This window comes from Nicotiana tabacum, chromosome 23 (genome assembly GCF_000715075.1).
Source record: "Nicotiana tabacum cultivar K326 chromosome 23, ASM71507v2, whole genome shotgun sequence".
In the NCBI taxonomy this organism is placed as follows: Eukaryota; Viridiplantae; Streptophyta; class Magnoliopsida; order Solanales; family Solanaceae; genus Nicotiana; species Nicotiana tabacum.
In genome coordinates this window covers 36,645,346-36,662,772 of record NC_134102.1, presented here as the reverse complement: position 1 = coordinate 36,662,772, position 17,427 = coordinate 36,645,346, and the positions used below count along the sequence as shown (strand labels likewise).

Sequence of the window (17,427 nt, the reverse complement as noted above, 5' to 3'; positions counted from 1 at the left end):
TGAAACATAATCTGCTTTCTCAGAACTTTGTAAAGTGAAACAAGATAAATAGAGCTTTGTACATGTGTTTAGTAAACTGCTTACTGAAGGTGGAGCAGATGAGTGTTACAACTGAGATCCGAACCTATAATCTTCAAGTTGTCGCTCCTATGCCTCGGCCAACCATCCGTCACACGAGGACAAGGATGAAGTATATAATAGACCTAACCTTTTTTTTCTTCTTCTGTATTTTTTCTTTCTTGATACAGAGACCTAGCTACCTAAGTGAGAGGGTGATCATTCATTCACCTTACACTTGTTACAAAAAGACAGATCAACTATGAAATATGTTCTAGTATAAATAGGTTGTTGTTGTTGTTGTTGTTTAGCTAAGCAATAATCAAAGTATGATATATGATCTCAACGAGCAATTTCCACAGTAATTGGACTTGTGACAGTATGAGTACCATCTGACCATACCAACTCTCCATATACGTGTTGATCTACCCCAGCAAGATAATAAGTAGTATTCACAGCTTTAATATGCAAACTAAACCTCTCCTTCTGACCTTGGCTCTTGAATATCAACACATTTGGTTCCACAACCACTGAGATTCCAGGAGGCTGGCCAACTCGAGCCGTGTAAGTACTCGGTGGACCGACATTTGTCAGTGTACGAGTCACAATTAAGTTGCCAGAAAGAGCTGGAACAGTTATTGAAGGATAATTGAATTCCAAAAGACTTGAATTACTAAGTGGTGGACATATATAAGGAGCTTTGTTGAAGGTGCGAATGACTTGACTATCATAGCCAGATGCACATAGAAAGTTTAAATAATCATTCACTTCTAAGTCATATACTAGTCCAGGATCAGAAGCAAGATTTGGTCTTATATGCCCAGCTCCAGATGCAAATGGTGTTGCTGCTTCCTTGGTGGTATCAAGCAACGGTTTTCCTGTATTATCTATTGGGCTTGCTGAAAATAAATAAAACCATTTGATACATTTGTAAAACTAGATCAAAATCAGATAAAGTATTATGACTGTGTAAAGAATTTTTATGCTACCTGTGTAATTTTAGCTTTTTTTAGTAAATTACATGCCTTTTTTTTTTATGATTAACTAATTCCACTTATTAAGGGGTAGTTAATTACCTTTAGTTATATTTTAAGTAGCTAATTCAACTTATTATGGGGCAGTTAATTATCTGTAGTCATATTTTGGGCAACCTAATAGCGTAGAAATTCTTTTACACTATTAGTAATTAAACCATTTTCAAAAGGATTTATTTTAATAGTTCTTTTACACTTTAGTATAAAAAAGTTAAAACTCTTTTCGAAATGGTTTAACTTACATCCACTAATAGTGTAAACGTTTTTACAACTATCTAAGTCATCTTAATACCAAAAGGCCAGCCCGGTGCACTAAGCTCCCGTTATGAGTGGGGTTCGGGGAAGGGCCGAACCATAAGGGTTTATTGTACGCAACCTTACCCTGAATTTATGTAAGAGACTGTTTTCATGGCTTGAACCCATAACAACAACTTTATCAGTTACGCCAGGGCTTTCCTTTAGTTATCTTAATACCATAACCTAAAAAAACAAGACAGATAAAGGGTGAATAGTTTTGAGAACAAAAAAAAGGGTATGTACCAGTAGTCATGAGGGCAGATCGAATGGCAGCAGGACTCCAATCAGGATGAATAGCTTTGAGAAGTCCTACAACTCCAGAGACATGAGGACAAGACATTGATGTTCCAGACATTACATTGAATGTTGTTCTACGATTGTCAAACACTTCATTTGAGGGGTTATTTCCTTCTGTATAGGCAGCTATAACATTCACTCCAGGTGCAGTGATATCAGGCTATATATACAACATTAACACAAAATTAATTTTGTACAATATAAATAATTAAGTAGCTAACCAATAATTCCTCTACAACAAACCTTGAGGATTGCAGGTGTAATCAAATTAGGACCTCTGGATGAAAAAGAAGCCATAGTTGGAGCAGGTTTTATGCCTAATATTGCCTTTGGTGCGGTTATTGAACCCATAGCATTGCTAGTTAATACAAGGTAGAACCATTAGTTTCATGAGCATCCAATAAAGTAGTCTATGGACTTATTGAACTCGTATATGTGCAATTTAATCACTTATATTTATAGAGATTGGGTTTTATACATTGACAATACATATAAAAGTATATTTATATAGTTATATTACTTATAAAGTAATTACAAATATATCTCTATGATAAGTATTAATTAGTAATCTGGTCAAAATGATAAATTACATATTATCGTAAGTTACATACACTGACCATGCAAAACATTAACCTAGCTATTATATTAGGTTAGTGCATTTTTACTAGGTTATCAATTCATGCAGATTTACTTGTAATTACTTTAATAGTAACATGATTGTATAAAAATTTTAGTATTTCATCGGGATATAGAACTCAAAACTTTTTATAAAGTAGAGTTAAAATTCTATACTTTGACGACCTAAAAAATATTTACATAATTAATAAAGTCACTTGTAAGTAAATCTTTATAATAAATATTAATTAGTAACCTAGTAGACGTGATACTACTAACTAACTTGTCATTATAGATTTATGATACATTAATAGTGTAAAAAATCTTTATAATATAGTCTATATAATGTAAACCCATTTATAATAGGAATGGTAAGTTTGTTCTTACACATCAGAGGTTTGTTTGAGTAAAGAGAAAGAGAGCATACTTTGTAGAATTGATGTAGGCAAAAACGGCAAGACCGTCGTTGTAAGTGATATGGGAAGCTGGGAGGAGATGAACGTCTGCAATAATGTCATTGCCACTCGTTTGGTCATTGCAAAGTATCATTCCAACAGCACCTCCAATTACAGCTTGGTGCCCTTTATCTACTCTGGTGTTATTTCCCCTTAAACAAACCAAAATCTTGCCTTTCACTTTACTAGCATCCAATGTTGCTTGCTTACAAAGCTTACTGCATGCATAAACAAAAATCTAAATGAAAGCTGGGAAAACGTACTGTGGCGAAGGAAGCTAAAGCGGACAAGTCGATCTGTTTTATTTTATATGACGGTATTGTTTGCCTGTTTAATTTTATTTTATATGACAGTGTTTGCTTCAACATAGAGGTTAAGAAAGAAGTATTTTGGCACATACTCAAATCAAACTATCCTTAGAACTTATAGTCTTATATATGACATGACTTTTCTATGATTATAAGAATATATGTTATTAAGGTAAAATAAGAAGTTTAAATTTAAAGAATTACTATTATATATAGAATTGTACCATTTTTGTACTAAACAGAAAACGTGTCGTATAAAATGGAATAAAGAGAATATTAGATTAGAAGTAGGACGATCTTACGCATCTTCAACTGTTGCATTTGCAGCTTTAGCTAGCTCCCCACTAATAAGTGGATAGAATTTTTCTTCTGGCAATGGATAAGAAATGCTCGTTCCCTACTTGATGAAGAGAACAAATTTTTTGATATATGTGTCATGATAACAAAATAATCAATGAATCATGTATGAATAAAGAAATACGCCATTCCTTTAATATTATATGTGACGATATTTGATTATTAGGCATGAAGTTTAGCAAAATATATCGATTTTTCACACGTCAAAAATATCATTACAACTTGAGATATTAAATATGTGATAGACATTTATTAAAAGAGAAAGAGTGTCGTATCACAAAACAAAGGAAGTCGGTTACACATCTTTCTACTTCAAGAACTAATAAGGCTCGACAACTTATATGACATCAAATTGGTGAATTCTCAAGAAAATTTTGAAGTTGAATTTAGAGGGCCAAATAAAATGCTAATCATAGATGTACATACTGCAAAATATAGAGAAATTTAGTCAAACTATAACCTTGATGGTAAGTCCATTTTGAAGTTTGACGTTGGATTCAAATTCACGATCAATAGTACTTGCTCCCACGGTTATCATCCAAGGTGCAATATTGCCTACAGTTGAAAGCATAGGTCCTGAGTTTCCTGCAGAAGTAACCACTACAATACCTTCTTTCATGGCGTGAAACGCCCCGATCGCTGCCGCGTCTCTAAAATATGGGCGTGGTTTTCCCCCAACAGAGGCGGAGATCACATCAACACCGTCATCTATGGCGAAATCGAATGCTTTGAGGATATCAGCATCAAAACACCCTCCTCCTTGTTTTGCTGGCCAACACACCTTGTATTTAAAGAGAAATGAAAGTATGTTTTCACCTTATATTATTGTTTAAGCTTTTAATTACAACGGGAATAAGCTAAACGCTATAATCAAATGTACAAAAGTTTACACTATCATTTCACTTCAAAGATAACTATTTGTAATCGTTCACATTCGAAAAATAAGGTTGTGTTACCTACTTCTAACAGGTTAAAATACACCAATAATGTAAAAGTCTTAAACTTTCCGGTGTATATAAGTTAAATCCTATTTTCACGAGCTTAACTTCTTTTAAAAAAATTAAAGAAAAAACGAGCTTAAATGTAATTTTTTAAATACTATCCGATCACCTAGCTAGAAAATAACTATAGGTAAGGATCATAAAAAGTAGGATTGGTTAGTTGAAAAATAAGATATGTTACATGGTTAAAGCACACTAATATACAGTGTAAAAGATCTTTATGTTGTCAAATTAAATCTTATGTTCATGTTATAGTGGTTTGAACTTTTGAGTGAAATGGAATGCTATAATCTAATACTCCATTACCTTATAAGCAGCAACTCTAGCTTTAGGTGCACCACCTTTTGCAGTTCCATTGTACACTCCTATGACACTTGCGTTGGGAGCAAAGTTACCAGCCGCAGTGGACAGTGTGTGTGTTCCATGCCCTTCGGTATCGCGGGAAGAGTTTGGAATATTACTTGTATTATTATTTCCCCTTAAATCATCATATCCCTTGTGGAAATACCTAGCTCCTATAAGTTTCCTACAATTATATATCAAATCACAACGTTATATTGACCATTTTTTTTTGTAATCCGTCCAACTCGTTTAAGTTTAACCAACTAAACGCAAATTATTAGTTTGACTATAGTTTTAATTTCTTTTAAGTTTGACTCAACCAGCCTATTTATCACCTTTAAATCAAGTAGAATAGAACTAGCATGCATTTCCAATTAATGTTATATACCTATTGCAGGAAAATGGAACCTTATCGTCATTTTGACATTCACCCTTCCATCTTGATGGAATGGGCCCATAACCTTCGTCATTGAAACTTGGATTTTCTGGCCAAACACCTATAGGAAAAAAGTGAAACCTATATATTATAAATCTCTATAATTCAAATCTAAAATGAAAGGCTGAGCAGAAAAGAAATACCTGTGTCAAGATTTCCAATGATAATGTCTTGGCCAAACTTGGCTTTTTCCCACAAAGAACCTGGGGTAACTACACCGTTGTCTTCCAAAGACAAAAAATCCCAAGAATGGAATGTGTGTAATTCTCTCCTTTCATTTGGGAAAACAGAAATCACCTTAGGATGCACTGCAGATGATAACACATATACTAATATTGTTTATCAACGGAGTAATGATTAATCAGATAGTAAAAACATGATTAGACGGATTCACCTTTCAATTAAGTTTAAAACTTAAAAACTCTTCCCTTCTCATAAATAAGGCTTACGTACATTGAATTAGAGCTACAAATTTCTCTTCCAAATCAGCTGCAAAACCGTTAATACGCCTTCTATATGAATAAAATATGGATTCCTTTGCTTTATCTTTGCTGCATGCAAAAATAAATATTAGAAATAAATGTTAAGATGGGAACTCTATCTATGAGCAAATTATTTTCACATAAAGTTTTTCATACCATCCCAAGAATGTTGCGAGGAAGTTAATGTGGAAATCTGATACCCTTTGGAGAATAGCTCTAGTAAGAGCTGAGCCATGCGAGTGGGATCCCATATATACCACATAAGACTGTAGTCGAAGAATATGAAATTAGACAGAAGATATAAAATTTACTAGTCCAACTAATTCAAATTCGTGTTGCGTAGGTAAGTTGCTCCTGTCCAGAAATTCTCCATTCTATATCCATTCCGTCAAGTTTAAATTCCTCTCCACCTATGTCCATTCCTAACGCTCGAACACGATTAAAAGTGAAAAGATCACCCATCACATGACAACCCTCGGTGGTGGGGTGGTGGTAGAAGAAGAAGAAATATTAGAGACACATATAAATGTTGTATTATTCAATTCATGTTTAATTATTCTAACCTAAGATGGTTTCACTTTTTCTAAACCTAAAAGACCATGATTACAAGTCAACGAATTTTTATAAAAATAAACAGGATCAAGCAAACTTACCTTTTTGGTCGCAGAAGCTGGTGTTGTCCATACGGAGAATAAAATGAAAAAAAGAAACAAAATAGAAATTTTTGGAGAAGACATCGTTTTATAAGGGACAGGGATTAATATTTCCTATATATGATTAATGTGCTTGATATTGCAACTTCTACGGAATTCATCATACGAAGAGAGCCATTTTTTCTAGGTGTTTGATGAAACAATGATAACTCAAAGAAGAGAGAAAAAGAAAGTGTCAAGTTTATTTTAGTTTTGTTTGCTTTCATTTTATACTAATGATGATAGGATTTGTGAAAGTCATAGAAAGTCGAATTAATTGCCTTTTTTGATTTATCCAACACGTGGGTGATTTCCCTCTTTTCTTGTAATCTCCAAGTTGCAATAATCATATATACAACCAGTGCTCGTTGAAAATGCTATACTTCAATATTTCACAACTGACTTTTTTGTGAAAGGCGAAAGTAAAATTACTGTGCAAAATGCTGTTCTTGGACTTAAGAACAATCTCATGCTGGAAGCCTGGAACAAGTTTCAACTTTGCCCATTAAAACATTACTTCCATCTATTACTGTAAATATACCTTTAATTTAACTCTAAAAAGCTCGTTCCATCTTATGTTGGTGATGTTTCATTCGGTAAGAAAAGAAGTAAATTAAAATATGAAAAGAAAACACGTGGCTCAATAATATTAACATAAGATGTGATTATTATGTTATGTCGTTTATAAATCAGAATTTGATATAGTAAAATATTTTAGCAATTCTCATTTGATCAAGAATTAGAAAACATTTTAAGTGATTTCATTTGGTTGCGTGGCGTTATCAGCTTGTTAAACATTATCACATCTTGTTCATCCTTAAATTCTATAAATAAATGATCAAGAAAGAACATTTTCTTTTGAAGGAAAGAATTTATTTATTTATACTCCAAATCAGTCGGCTCAAACAAATTAAATGATATATTTTCGAATATCGCATTGACACTGTGGATTAATACGTGGGAAGAAACATGAATCACACTAGTTTGGATCTCCATTTTTAGTTTGATAGCGAATTTATTGGCGTACAATGTTTTCTTCTTTTGTTTCTACGTTAAAATGACTTGAGTTTGATTTTGGAATATTTCTTTCACATATGGCTAAACACATGCATTCTCTCTGCTAGTCGACCAAATGCATTTGCTGGATGCAGTGTTGGACATGGTACTGCCCGAGGAGGATGGTGCTAAACCGTCTATTGAACATTAAAGAAGACTCAATGATGCTATGCAAGAGGTGGTCAAAAAGGAGATTATCAAATGGTTGGATGCCAGGTTTGTCTACCCCATTTCCAATAGTTCATGGACTTCTCTGATTCAATGTGTCCCAAAGAAGGAGGCATGACGGTTGTTACCAATGATAAAAATAAGTTGATACCTACAAGAACGGTCACTGGTTGGAGGGTTTGTATGGATTATCGAAATACTAGCAATGTAGAAGGATCATTGTCACGGCCCAAAATCCTAAACCGTCGTGATGTCGCCTATCTCAATACTAAGCAAGCTGACAACCTCAATAAGCCACATTTTCTCTTAAGTTTGAAGTCATAATATTTGAATTTCCATAGAAAAATCTCACAAATTACTGACATAAGATACATTCCCAAAACCTGGTGTCACTGAGTACATGAGCATCTAAATAATAACAAAGTCTGACGGCAAAAAAAAAAAAAAAAAACAAATTGTCTGAAAATGTAGAACAGTACAAAAACTGAAAGGAAAGATAGTCAAGGTCTGCGGGCGCCAAGCAGCTACCTCGATAATCTCCAATAGATAAAACTCCGAGAACTAGCAACTGTTGTGTTCAGAAGTACCTGGATCTGCACACGAGGTGCAGGGTATAGTATGATTACAACCAACTCAGCAAGTAACAATACTAAATAAAGAACTGAAAGTAGTGACGAGCTTCACAGCTGAGTCCAGTTACAATAATTTCTAACATAATAAGGTAGATATGCTTTCAAGTTCAACATTCAAGGCCAAAACAACAATTTCATGTCAAGTTCGACTGAAAAAGAAGATAATATCTTTCAGAAATTTCCAGTGCAGTGATATATGACAACTGTAGTGCAATAAGAATAAAATCAAATGCATCCCCTCAGGACCACAGTCACCCAGCCATTTCATTCACTCACCTACTGGCACTCGCACTCAGTAGGTACTTGCGCTCACTGGGGGTGTATAGATTCCGGAGGGGCTCCTACAGCCCAAGCACTATAATCTGCACGGACAACTCACGTGCTGCACGGATAACTCACGTGCTGCACGGACAACTCATAAGGATCCGCACGGACAACTCACGTGCTATAGTATAATATCTCACAATCAGGCCCTCAGCCTCACTCAGTCATAAATCTCTCCAGTTTCTAGGGCTCTCAATAATCATGAGAATCAGCCCAAACAATAATGATATGATGTATCAATAATGGACAATAGAGAATGAGATAAAATAAATAAGTAAACTGTAACTGAGTATAAAATAACAATGTAGCAGATAGTTCAACATGTACACGGCCTCTGTGGGTCCCTACAGTGCCAACACATAATCTAAACATGATTTGTGGTTCAATTTCTCTACTACATGGAGAATTTACAGATAACAACGAATTATTCAACTATACAGTTCCATGGAATTTGACCAAGTTATAATTCCTACGGTGCACGCCCACACGCCCATCACCTAGTATGTGCGTCACCTCAAAACCAATTATATAACACATAATTCGGGATTTCATACCCTCAGGACCATATTTAGAACTGTTACTTACCTCAATCCGAGCAATTCTTTATTCCAATAAGCCTTTGCCTCGCGAATCGGCCTCCGAACGCCTCGAATCTAGTCACAATTAATTCAATTCAATCAATTCAAATTATAGGAATTAATTCCGTATGAAAATACTAATTTTCCAACAAAATCCGAAATTGCACTCAAAAATTGCCCGTGGGTCCCACTCCTCGGAACCCGACAAAAATTATAAATTATGAACGCCCATCCAACAACGAGTCCAACCATATAAATTTTACCAAATTCCGATATCAACTCGACCCTCAAATCTTCAATTAAAATCTATGAAGATTTTTACCATTTTCAACCTAATCTTTACCCATTTGAACTCAACAATCTTTCCATAACCTTATTTGTACGTGTATGTATAAATGATACTCTTACGCTCAACAATCATAATCTCAATCACCCATCTTTATCCAAACTCAAAATTGAAGAATTGGGGAAAGAAATTCTTACCTCTTTGAAGCCCTAGCAAGATCCTTGTGAAAATTTCAAACCTTGAACAAGAATTCATGAACAATTGACTAGGTCTTCACTTTCTCTCTCTAAGATGCTCTTACCACTCTCTAAAATATCAGATGAAAGCTCCAAAAGAGTCCCTTTGCCTCAATATATCGAAATAGGGTCGGGTCAAAAATTAAAACAATTAAAGCCCCGACGCAGATCTGCGGTCGCATATGCGACCGCATAATGTTTCCGCGGTCTGCAGAATGGGCCGCATAATTGCCTTCCGGAATTGGGCGAAACTGACTCAGTCTGCGGTCATTATGTGGCCCGCAGACCTGTTCTGCATTCGCATAATGTACCGTATAACTGGTCTGCGATCGCATAATGCGCCGCAAACCTGATCTCCAAACTTGCCTCAACTGCTTTACTCTGCGGCCATTATGCGATCCACAGAGTGATTCCGCGGCCGCATAGTGGGACGCAGAAATATATTTTCCTGCCCGAAATTTTCTTTTACTCACCAGCGCATTGTTCAACCCAAAAGGTCCGAGCCTTGTACTAATTGATCTACTTCGGCACCACAAAACCTTAATTTCCTTAGCAAATATTCTCCGGGGTCATTACACATAAGTCAACATCCGGTCAACATTTTCAACTTAAATTCTAAACCTTGGAACTAAGTGTTCCAAATTATTCCAAAACCTCACCGGACCCGAACTAATCACCCCAGCAAGTCACATAACAATTGTAAAGCATAAATTGAGCAGTAAATGGGGGAACTGGGTTGTAATACTCAAAATAACCGCCCGAGTCATTACAATCATTTTTCTCTCTTTCATTGATCAAATGCTTGATAGATTAGCCGGTCGTGCTTTCTATTAATTTCTTGATGGTTACTCGGGATACAACAAAATTCTTATTGCATCAGAAGACCAAGAGAAAATTACATTTACATGTCCATATGGTACCTTTGCTTTCAAACGGATGCCTTTTGAATTGTGTAATACGCCGAATACTTTTCAACGGTGTATGATGGCTATCTTCACGGACATGGTAGAAAACTACATTGAGGTCTTCATGGATGGCTTTTCGGTAGTTGGGGATTCATTTGGTGATTGTCTTGCTAATTTGGACAAGGTGTTGGTTAAATGTGAGGAAACAAATTTGGTACTCAATTGGGAGAAATGACATTTCATGGTTGAGGAAGGCATTGTCCTTGGCCATAAGATTTCAAAGAATGGTATTAAAGTGGATAAGGCGAAGATTGAAGTTATTTCTAAGCTTCTACCTCCTAGCTCGATAAAGGGTGTGAGGCATTTCTTGGGGCATGTGAGATTCTACTGGAGATTTATCAAAGACTTTTCTAAAGTGGTGAACCCTTTGTGTAAACTCCTCGAAAAGGATGCCAAGTTCAATTTCAATGATGATTGTATGAGAGATTTTGAACAATTGAAGCTCAAGTTAACAACCACTCCTATCATTACATCTCCAAATTGGAGTTTGTTGTTTGAGCTCATGTGTGATGCAAGTGATGCAGCGGTTGGGGTTGTTTTGGGGCAATGTATCAACATTGTTTTCTACCCTGGTATACTATGCTAGTATGACCATGAATAGTGCCCAAGTCAACTATACCGTTACGGAGAAGGATCTACTTGCTATTGTATTTGATATCGAGAAGTCACGCCCTTACTTGATGGATGCCAAAATTATTGAGCACACGGATCATACGACACTTCACTATCCGATGAACAAAAAGGAATCTAAAGCTCGTTTGATGAGATAGGTACTTTTGTTGCAAGATTTTGATATTGACATCTAAGAGAAAGAGAAAAGTAAAAATCAAGTGGCGGACCACTTATCTCGTTTGGAGGAAGAGGAGAGGCTACATGATGGCCTTGATATCAATGATTCTTTTCTCGGTGATCTAACTCTTGGCACTTTCATTAAAAGAGGCACCATGGTTCGCGAATTTGGCAAATTTCCTTGTGAGTGGTATCATTCCGGAAGAGTTCACTTCAAACATAAAGAAGAAAATCAAGAGGGATTGTAAAAACTACTATTGGGATGAACCATACCTTTTCTGGATTTGCATGGATGGGGTAATTAGAATATGTGTGCCTGATGAAGAATAAAATGATATTCTTGAGGCTTGCTATTCTTCACCTTATGATGGTTATCATGGTGGATAGAAAACAACGGCTAAAGTCCTACGTTGTGGTTTATATTGGCCTACTCTCTACAAAGATGCAAATGTTTGGTGAGAAGATGTGATGACTGTCAACGGACCAGTAGAATTTCAAAGAAACATGATATGCCCCTTACAACCATCTTTGAGATTGATATCTTTGATGTTTGGGGCATCGACTTATTGGGACCTTTTGTGAGTTTTTGTGGTAACACCTACATTTTGTGTAATGATCTAATCGGTCATTTTGACTTTTAGAACTCCGTTCCCTAAAATAAAATTTTTCGTATGTGCTTTTAATGATTTATGACTTGCGGGAATGATTGGTTCGGGATTTGAAAGTGTATGGGTTGAAATTGGAACACTTAGTTCCTTAAGTTGGCTTTAAAAGGCTAAGTTTGACTTCAGTCAATATTTTGAGAAAATGATCCCGGAATAGAATTTTGACGATTCCAACAGCTCCGTATGTTGATTTTGGACTTAGGAACGTTTTCGGAATTTTATTTGGAAGTCCGTAGTTAAATTAGGCTTGAAATGGCTAAAACAGGAATTTAAGTTTGGAATTTTGACCGGGGAGTTGACTTTTTGATATCGGGGTCGGAATCCAGTTCCGAAAATTTTCATAGCTCCGTTATGTCATTTATGACTTGTGTGCAAAATTTGAGGTCAATCGGACTTGATTTGATAGGTTTTGACATCAAATGTAGAAGTTGGAAATTTTAAGTTTCATTAAGCTTGAATTGGAGCATAATTCGTGGTTTTAGCGTCGTTTTATATGATTTGAGGTTTCAAATAAGTTCGTATGATATTTTAGAAATTGTTGGTATATTTGTTCGAGGTCCCGAGGGCCTCGGGTGAGTTTCGGATGGTTAACGGATCAAAAGTTAAACTTAAAACAGCTGCTGTAATTTTTCTCTTCTGTTGGAAATTCTGGGTTGTGATCGAGCCCAAGATTGAGGCCCAAGATCGAGGCCCAGGATCGAGACCCAAGATCGAGGCCATGATCGAGGGTCATTATCGAAGGCAGGGCTCGAGGCTCATGATAGAAAGCCTATGCTCGAGAGCCATGATCGAAGACAAAGGCTCGAGGGCCATGAACGAAGCCACAATCGAGGCCGAGGATCGAGGCCGAGGATCGAGGTCATGATCGAAGACCCAAGCTCGAGGTCCATGATCGAACCACGATCGAGGTCGAGGATCGAGGTCATGATCGAGGGCTGCCTGGGCAGAATTATAAAGGAGGGCATTCGTCTCATTCGCCATTTTTGACAAATTGGAGCTTGAGCAGAGGCGATTTTTGATAGATTTTCAAGGAAAGACATTGGGGCAAGTGATTCTAACTCGGATTTGGTCAATATACATGAATATATCATTGTTTTCACCATTTAATTAGCGTTTTGAGATTGAAATTTGAAAAATTTTAGAAACTCATAGAAACGAATTTTTGAGATTTCGATATCGATTCGGAGTCGAAATTGAGTGAAACTGGTATGGTTGGACTTGTAATTAAATGGGTTATCGGATTTCGTAATTTTTGCCGGATTTCGAGATGTGAGCCCCACTGGCAAATATTTAATTAATTTCGAATTTTTATTGAAAATATAGTATTTTCTCATGGAATTGATTCCTATAATTTTTAGTGATTGTGTCGAATTATTTTGGCTTGATTTGAGCTAGACAGAGTTGGATAATCGTGAAAAATGCCTTCTGGTGGATTAAATTGGAGCAAATTGAGGTAAGTCTCTTGTCTAATCTTGTGAGGGAAAAATTACCTCATAGGTGATTAAATTAATAATTGTTGCTGATTGTGGAGGCTACGTACGCACAAGGTGATGAGAGTCTGTGCGTAGCTACTATTAATGCTAAAGTTCGGGTAGTTTAGGACTCAAAGCATGAATTAGTTATGCAAATTATATTCTTTGTTTAATTAATTGTTGGATTTAAGTTAATCAGTATCTTTTCAAATTTCTTTAATATTTCTAGAATAATAATAAAATTACTTAAAAAATTATTCTGAAAATAATTAATATATATTTAATTTATTTGTTGGCTTGCCTAGCTGTAGTATTGGGCGTCATCACAAACCTATAAGTGAAATTCGTGACATTTTGGTCGTCGCGGTGGACTATGTGTCTTCATTTTGAGTTTTGGCATGCCACTAGCATCTTAGTCGGGTGCGCAAAAACATGTCAACCATGATTTGCAATATTTCCATTCTTGAAATTTTAATGTGATTGTTTTATAACTTTAAACAGAAATTCTCCAATTTTTACGGTTACACAGGCCACCACCCCCCCCCCCCCAAAATATCTAACTTCTTTGTAACTAACATTTCCACAGTAAACGTATATATGTTAGACAAAGTCAATTGTTCGTATTAATTGATGATTAAAGATGGCAACGGGGACTTATGTTCGATTAACAAAGGAACAAGAATCCTCATTGCAGAACATTACTCCTGGCGAGCTTAATCAACCCATCGATGTCCAAAAGGTTCATTCTTCACTTATCTTTTCTTTTATCATTTATAATATTTTGAGATTTGAATTTTCTTCCTCAATCATTTACATACACTTCTAATTGTCATGAGAATCCTACTTATATCTATTGAAATAGATTGTCCTTTTGAATTATTATAGAAAAACCTTAGAAGTGATGGTAATAGAGTAGCAGATCTAATCTCACACTTTTACAGGTAAAAATACCAAAAAACACATCTCAATCACTATGCAAGTATGAATCAAAGAACTTAAAAGTATAACCAGATTAAATTTAATCCTAATCTCCATCGAGAATACTGTCTTAGTTCTTTTTCTTTTCCTTAAATCCTATCTGATTATCCGTATAACGACATTTATTGCTAGATTTTTTGGAGATCTATCTTTCTTAGAAAAAAAAAACAAACATGTACCAAACGCACATACGAGTGCTTACTTATATGTTTAATACATTAATGTTATCAATGCATCATAGATTTATAAATGATTCGATTGCGTGTGTAACGTAAATTAAAATAGATTTATACACACACGAAAATGGAGTTGATTGATGATGATCTATTCATTTTCTTGGAAGTTCGAAGAAGGATGAAATTTTGTTTTATTTACTTGTTTTAAAAAAGAAATTTAACGGGGACCAAGTAGAGAACAACCCCATCTAAAAGGTAAATGAAAATTTTAACTTATCTTTGCCTTTCTTTTATTTGTATGTAATCAAATAAAAAATGAAAATAATCAGTTTAAGGTGAAGTTTGTTTTTGTTGATTGGAATTGCTTTTTTGTTCGTTTGTTTCACTTCTAGCATTTTGAAATTTTCATACACATTCAAGCAAAATAACTTTGCATATGACACTGATGAGAAATACGGTTACATTTTTTTCTTCACGAGGTATATGATCTTTTTATGTCATATTTTTAGCTAAATATTTGTTTTCATCATTTGACAGCAAACAACTGCTAGATGTGAGCATTGTGGGCAAAATTTACCTCCATCTTACCAACCTCCAGCTGATGAAGATTGGCAAACTGGAATTTTTGGATGTACAGAAGATGTTGATAGTTGTAAGGATCTTACTAACTATTTTAGCTATTCTTTAAATATCTGTGTATTTAACAATATATCAATAGTATATAACACTTCCAAATTAATTAGTGTTATACTAATTTGTGTTTTAGGTTTGATTGGACTATTTTGCCCATGTGTTTTGTTTGGACGGCACATGGAAAAGTTGAATGATGAGATATCAAGCAGAGGAGCTTGTATTGGTCATGTGGTTTGCATTGAAGGTGGAATCACTCTTGCTGCACTCACTGCAGCATTTCATGGCATTGATCCTGATACAGCATGCCTCATTACTGAGGGCTTGTTATTTACCTGGTGGGTTTGTGGTATTTATACTGGCATGGCTCGTCAGATGTTACAAACAAAATATCATCTTAAGGTAAACTAAACTTCTTCTTTTTTTTTATTTTACTTCACCTGATGGAGTCAATTAAAAAATGCACTAATAATGTAAGAATTCTTTAAACAACATCATTTTTAAGATTTAAGTTATATAACTATACGTACAGGATTCACCATGTGATCCATGTATGGTGCATTGTTGTTTGCATTGGTGTGCCTTGTGTCAAGAACACAGAGAGATGAAGCTTCATTTATCGGCCAATGATACCCCAGCAACAACAGTTGTAAGCCCACCACCAGTTCAAGAGATGAATGCAAGTGGAAATGATGATCAAGTTGAAGCTAATTCTTCTGGAAAAGAAATTGTACCATATGATAATTTGGAGATGCAATCCTTATAAGAATGCTCTATGTTTTTTTCTTTTCTTTTGGCAGCATTTTACATTGTTTTAAATTGAAGAATTTAGTCATTTGACAATAAATAGTAAACTTTTGTGACAGTAGTAAATTAATTAAGCTGGCAAAGTTTTGTTATTAGTATTAAGTTGATTAAATAATGACATTGCCTGTGGGAAAAATACACTTCATTCTTTTTCCTTTTACTCAACTTTCCTTTATTCTTGCTTATTGGATACCTTATGAAACCTTACTTCTCTTGTCTACTTGATTTTTTTTTTTTAAAAAAAAGATCAACAAGCTTATGAGAAAATTTATTCGTAATTTTAATAGATTGAATTTGTATTTCATATGACAAAAATATAAATTAGACAAGAAATAAAAAATCGGAAGTCGAGAAAACGATATATATAGTTGGTTTTTTGAAATAATAATCAACTAAAACAGAAGTAGTAGCATCCTACAATTATACTCTTGGGGCTAGAGGTGTCAGATGGGCGGGTTGAGCCAATTTTGGATGGGTCAAAATGGGTTGAGCCAATTTGGCGGGTCAAATGACCCGTTCAAAAGTTGCTTCGGCTAAGATGGACTGGGTCAAGATTGCTAAAATTTGGGTCATAGCCCAACCCGTCCAACTCCTAGCAAGCTTTACTTAATATGTGTTGTTTTCATATGAATTGTATAATTATTAAATAAGACTTATTTTTTTCTTTTGTTATGGTCATATATAACATCAAACGAAAAAATTATTTATAAGATATTTTGGCAAAGTTACTCACGGATCAATTTGGACTAAAAATTAGCCCAACTTTAAATGAGTTGAGATGAGTTGAGTCAAAATGAGTTGATTTCAATAAATGAACGGGCCAATAACCAGCCCAACCTTGGACGGGTTTGGTAGGTCATTTGGGCTTGAGCCAAATTTGACAGCCCTAGGAGTCTATTTGGTAGCTGGTTAGGGGTAAGATATTCATATATTAGGAGTAACATAACTAATATGCATGTTTAGTACTAAAGTAGCCTTTAGTTATTTTGTACAAAAATTAATATAACTAATACCATATTTGGTTGATATTTTATAATTCTACACAAATAAAACATGTACTAAAGTTATGAGTTAATCTGTATATTATTTTATACGGAGTAAAAGATGGAACAATTACGTGTATTAATAATATATAAACTAAATATTGAAATAACAAATTTAGCCCCTATCACTTGACACATAAAGAATTTCCTTTACTTTTCCGATATTCAATATAAAAGCCAAGTTTTCCTCAGAATCGATTTTTTAAATTATATTTTATCTCTCTATAACAGCTTTTTACCTATAACTGC

General features: G+C 34.9%; 2 protein-coding genes across 2 annotated transcripts; one reads left to right on the top strand and one right to left on the bottom strand.

Moving 5' to 3' along the window:
• Positions 1–6,582, bottom strand: LOC107786988 (subtilisin-like protease SBT5.4). Its single transcript, XM_016608504.1, has 12 exons — positions 6,335–6,582; positions 5,838–5,947; positions 5,653–5,750; positions 5,343–5,507; positions 5,152–5,260; positions 4,728–4,947; positions 3,881–4,201; positions 3,366–3,460; positions 2,728–2,973; positions 1,929–2,043; positions 1,632–1,845; positions 1–956 (listed from the first exon to the last, which is right to left on the bottom strand). Exons 1-12 carry the CDS (start codon positions 6,416–6,418, stop codon positions 400–402), a joined length of 2,334 nt encoding a protein of 777 aa, XP_016463990.1. The 5' UTR covers positions 6,419–6,582; the 3' UTR covers positions 1–399.
• Positions 6,583–14,159: 7,577 nt separating this feature from the next.
• LOC107786986 (cell number regulator 6-like) lies at positions 14,160–16,280 on the top strand. Its single transcript, XM_016608502.1, has 4 exons — positions 14,160–14,283; positions 15,236–15,350; positions 15,465–15,730; positions 15,861–16,280. Exons 1-4 carry the CDS (start codon positions 14,185–14,187, stop codon positions 16,092–16,094), a joined length of 714 nt encoding a protein of 237 aa, XP_016463988.1. The 5' UTR covers positions 14,160–14,184; the 3' UTR covers positions 16,095–16,280.
• The last annotated feature ends 1,147 nt before the right edge of the window (positions 16,281–17,427 follow it).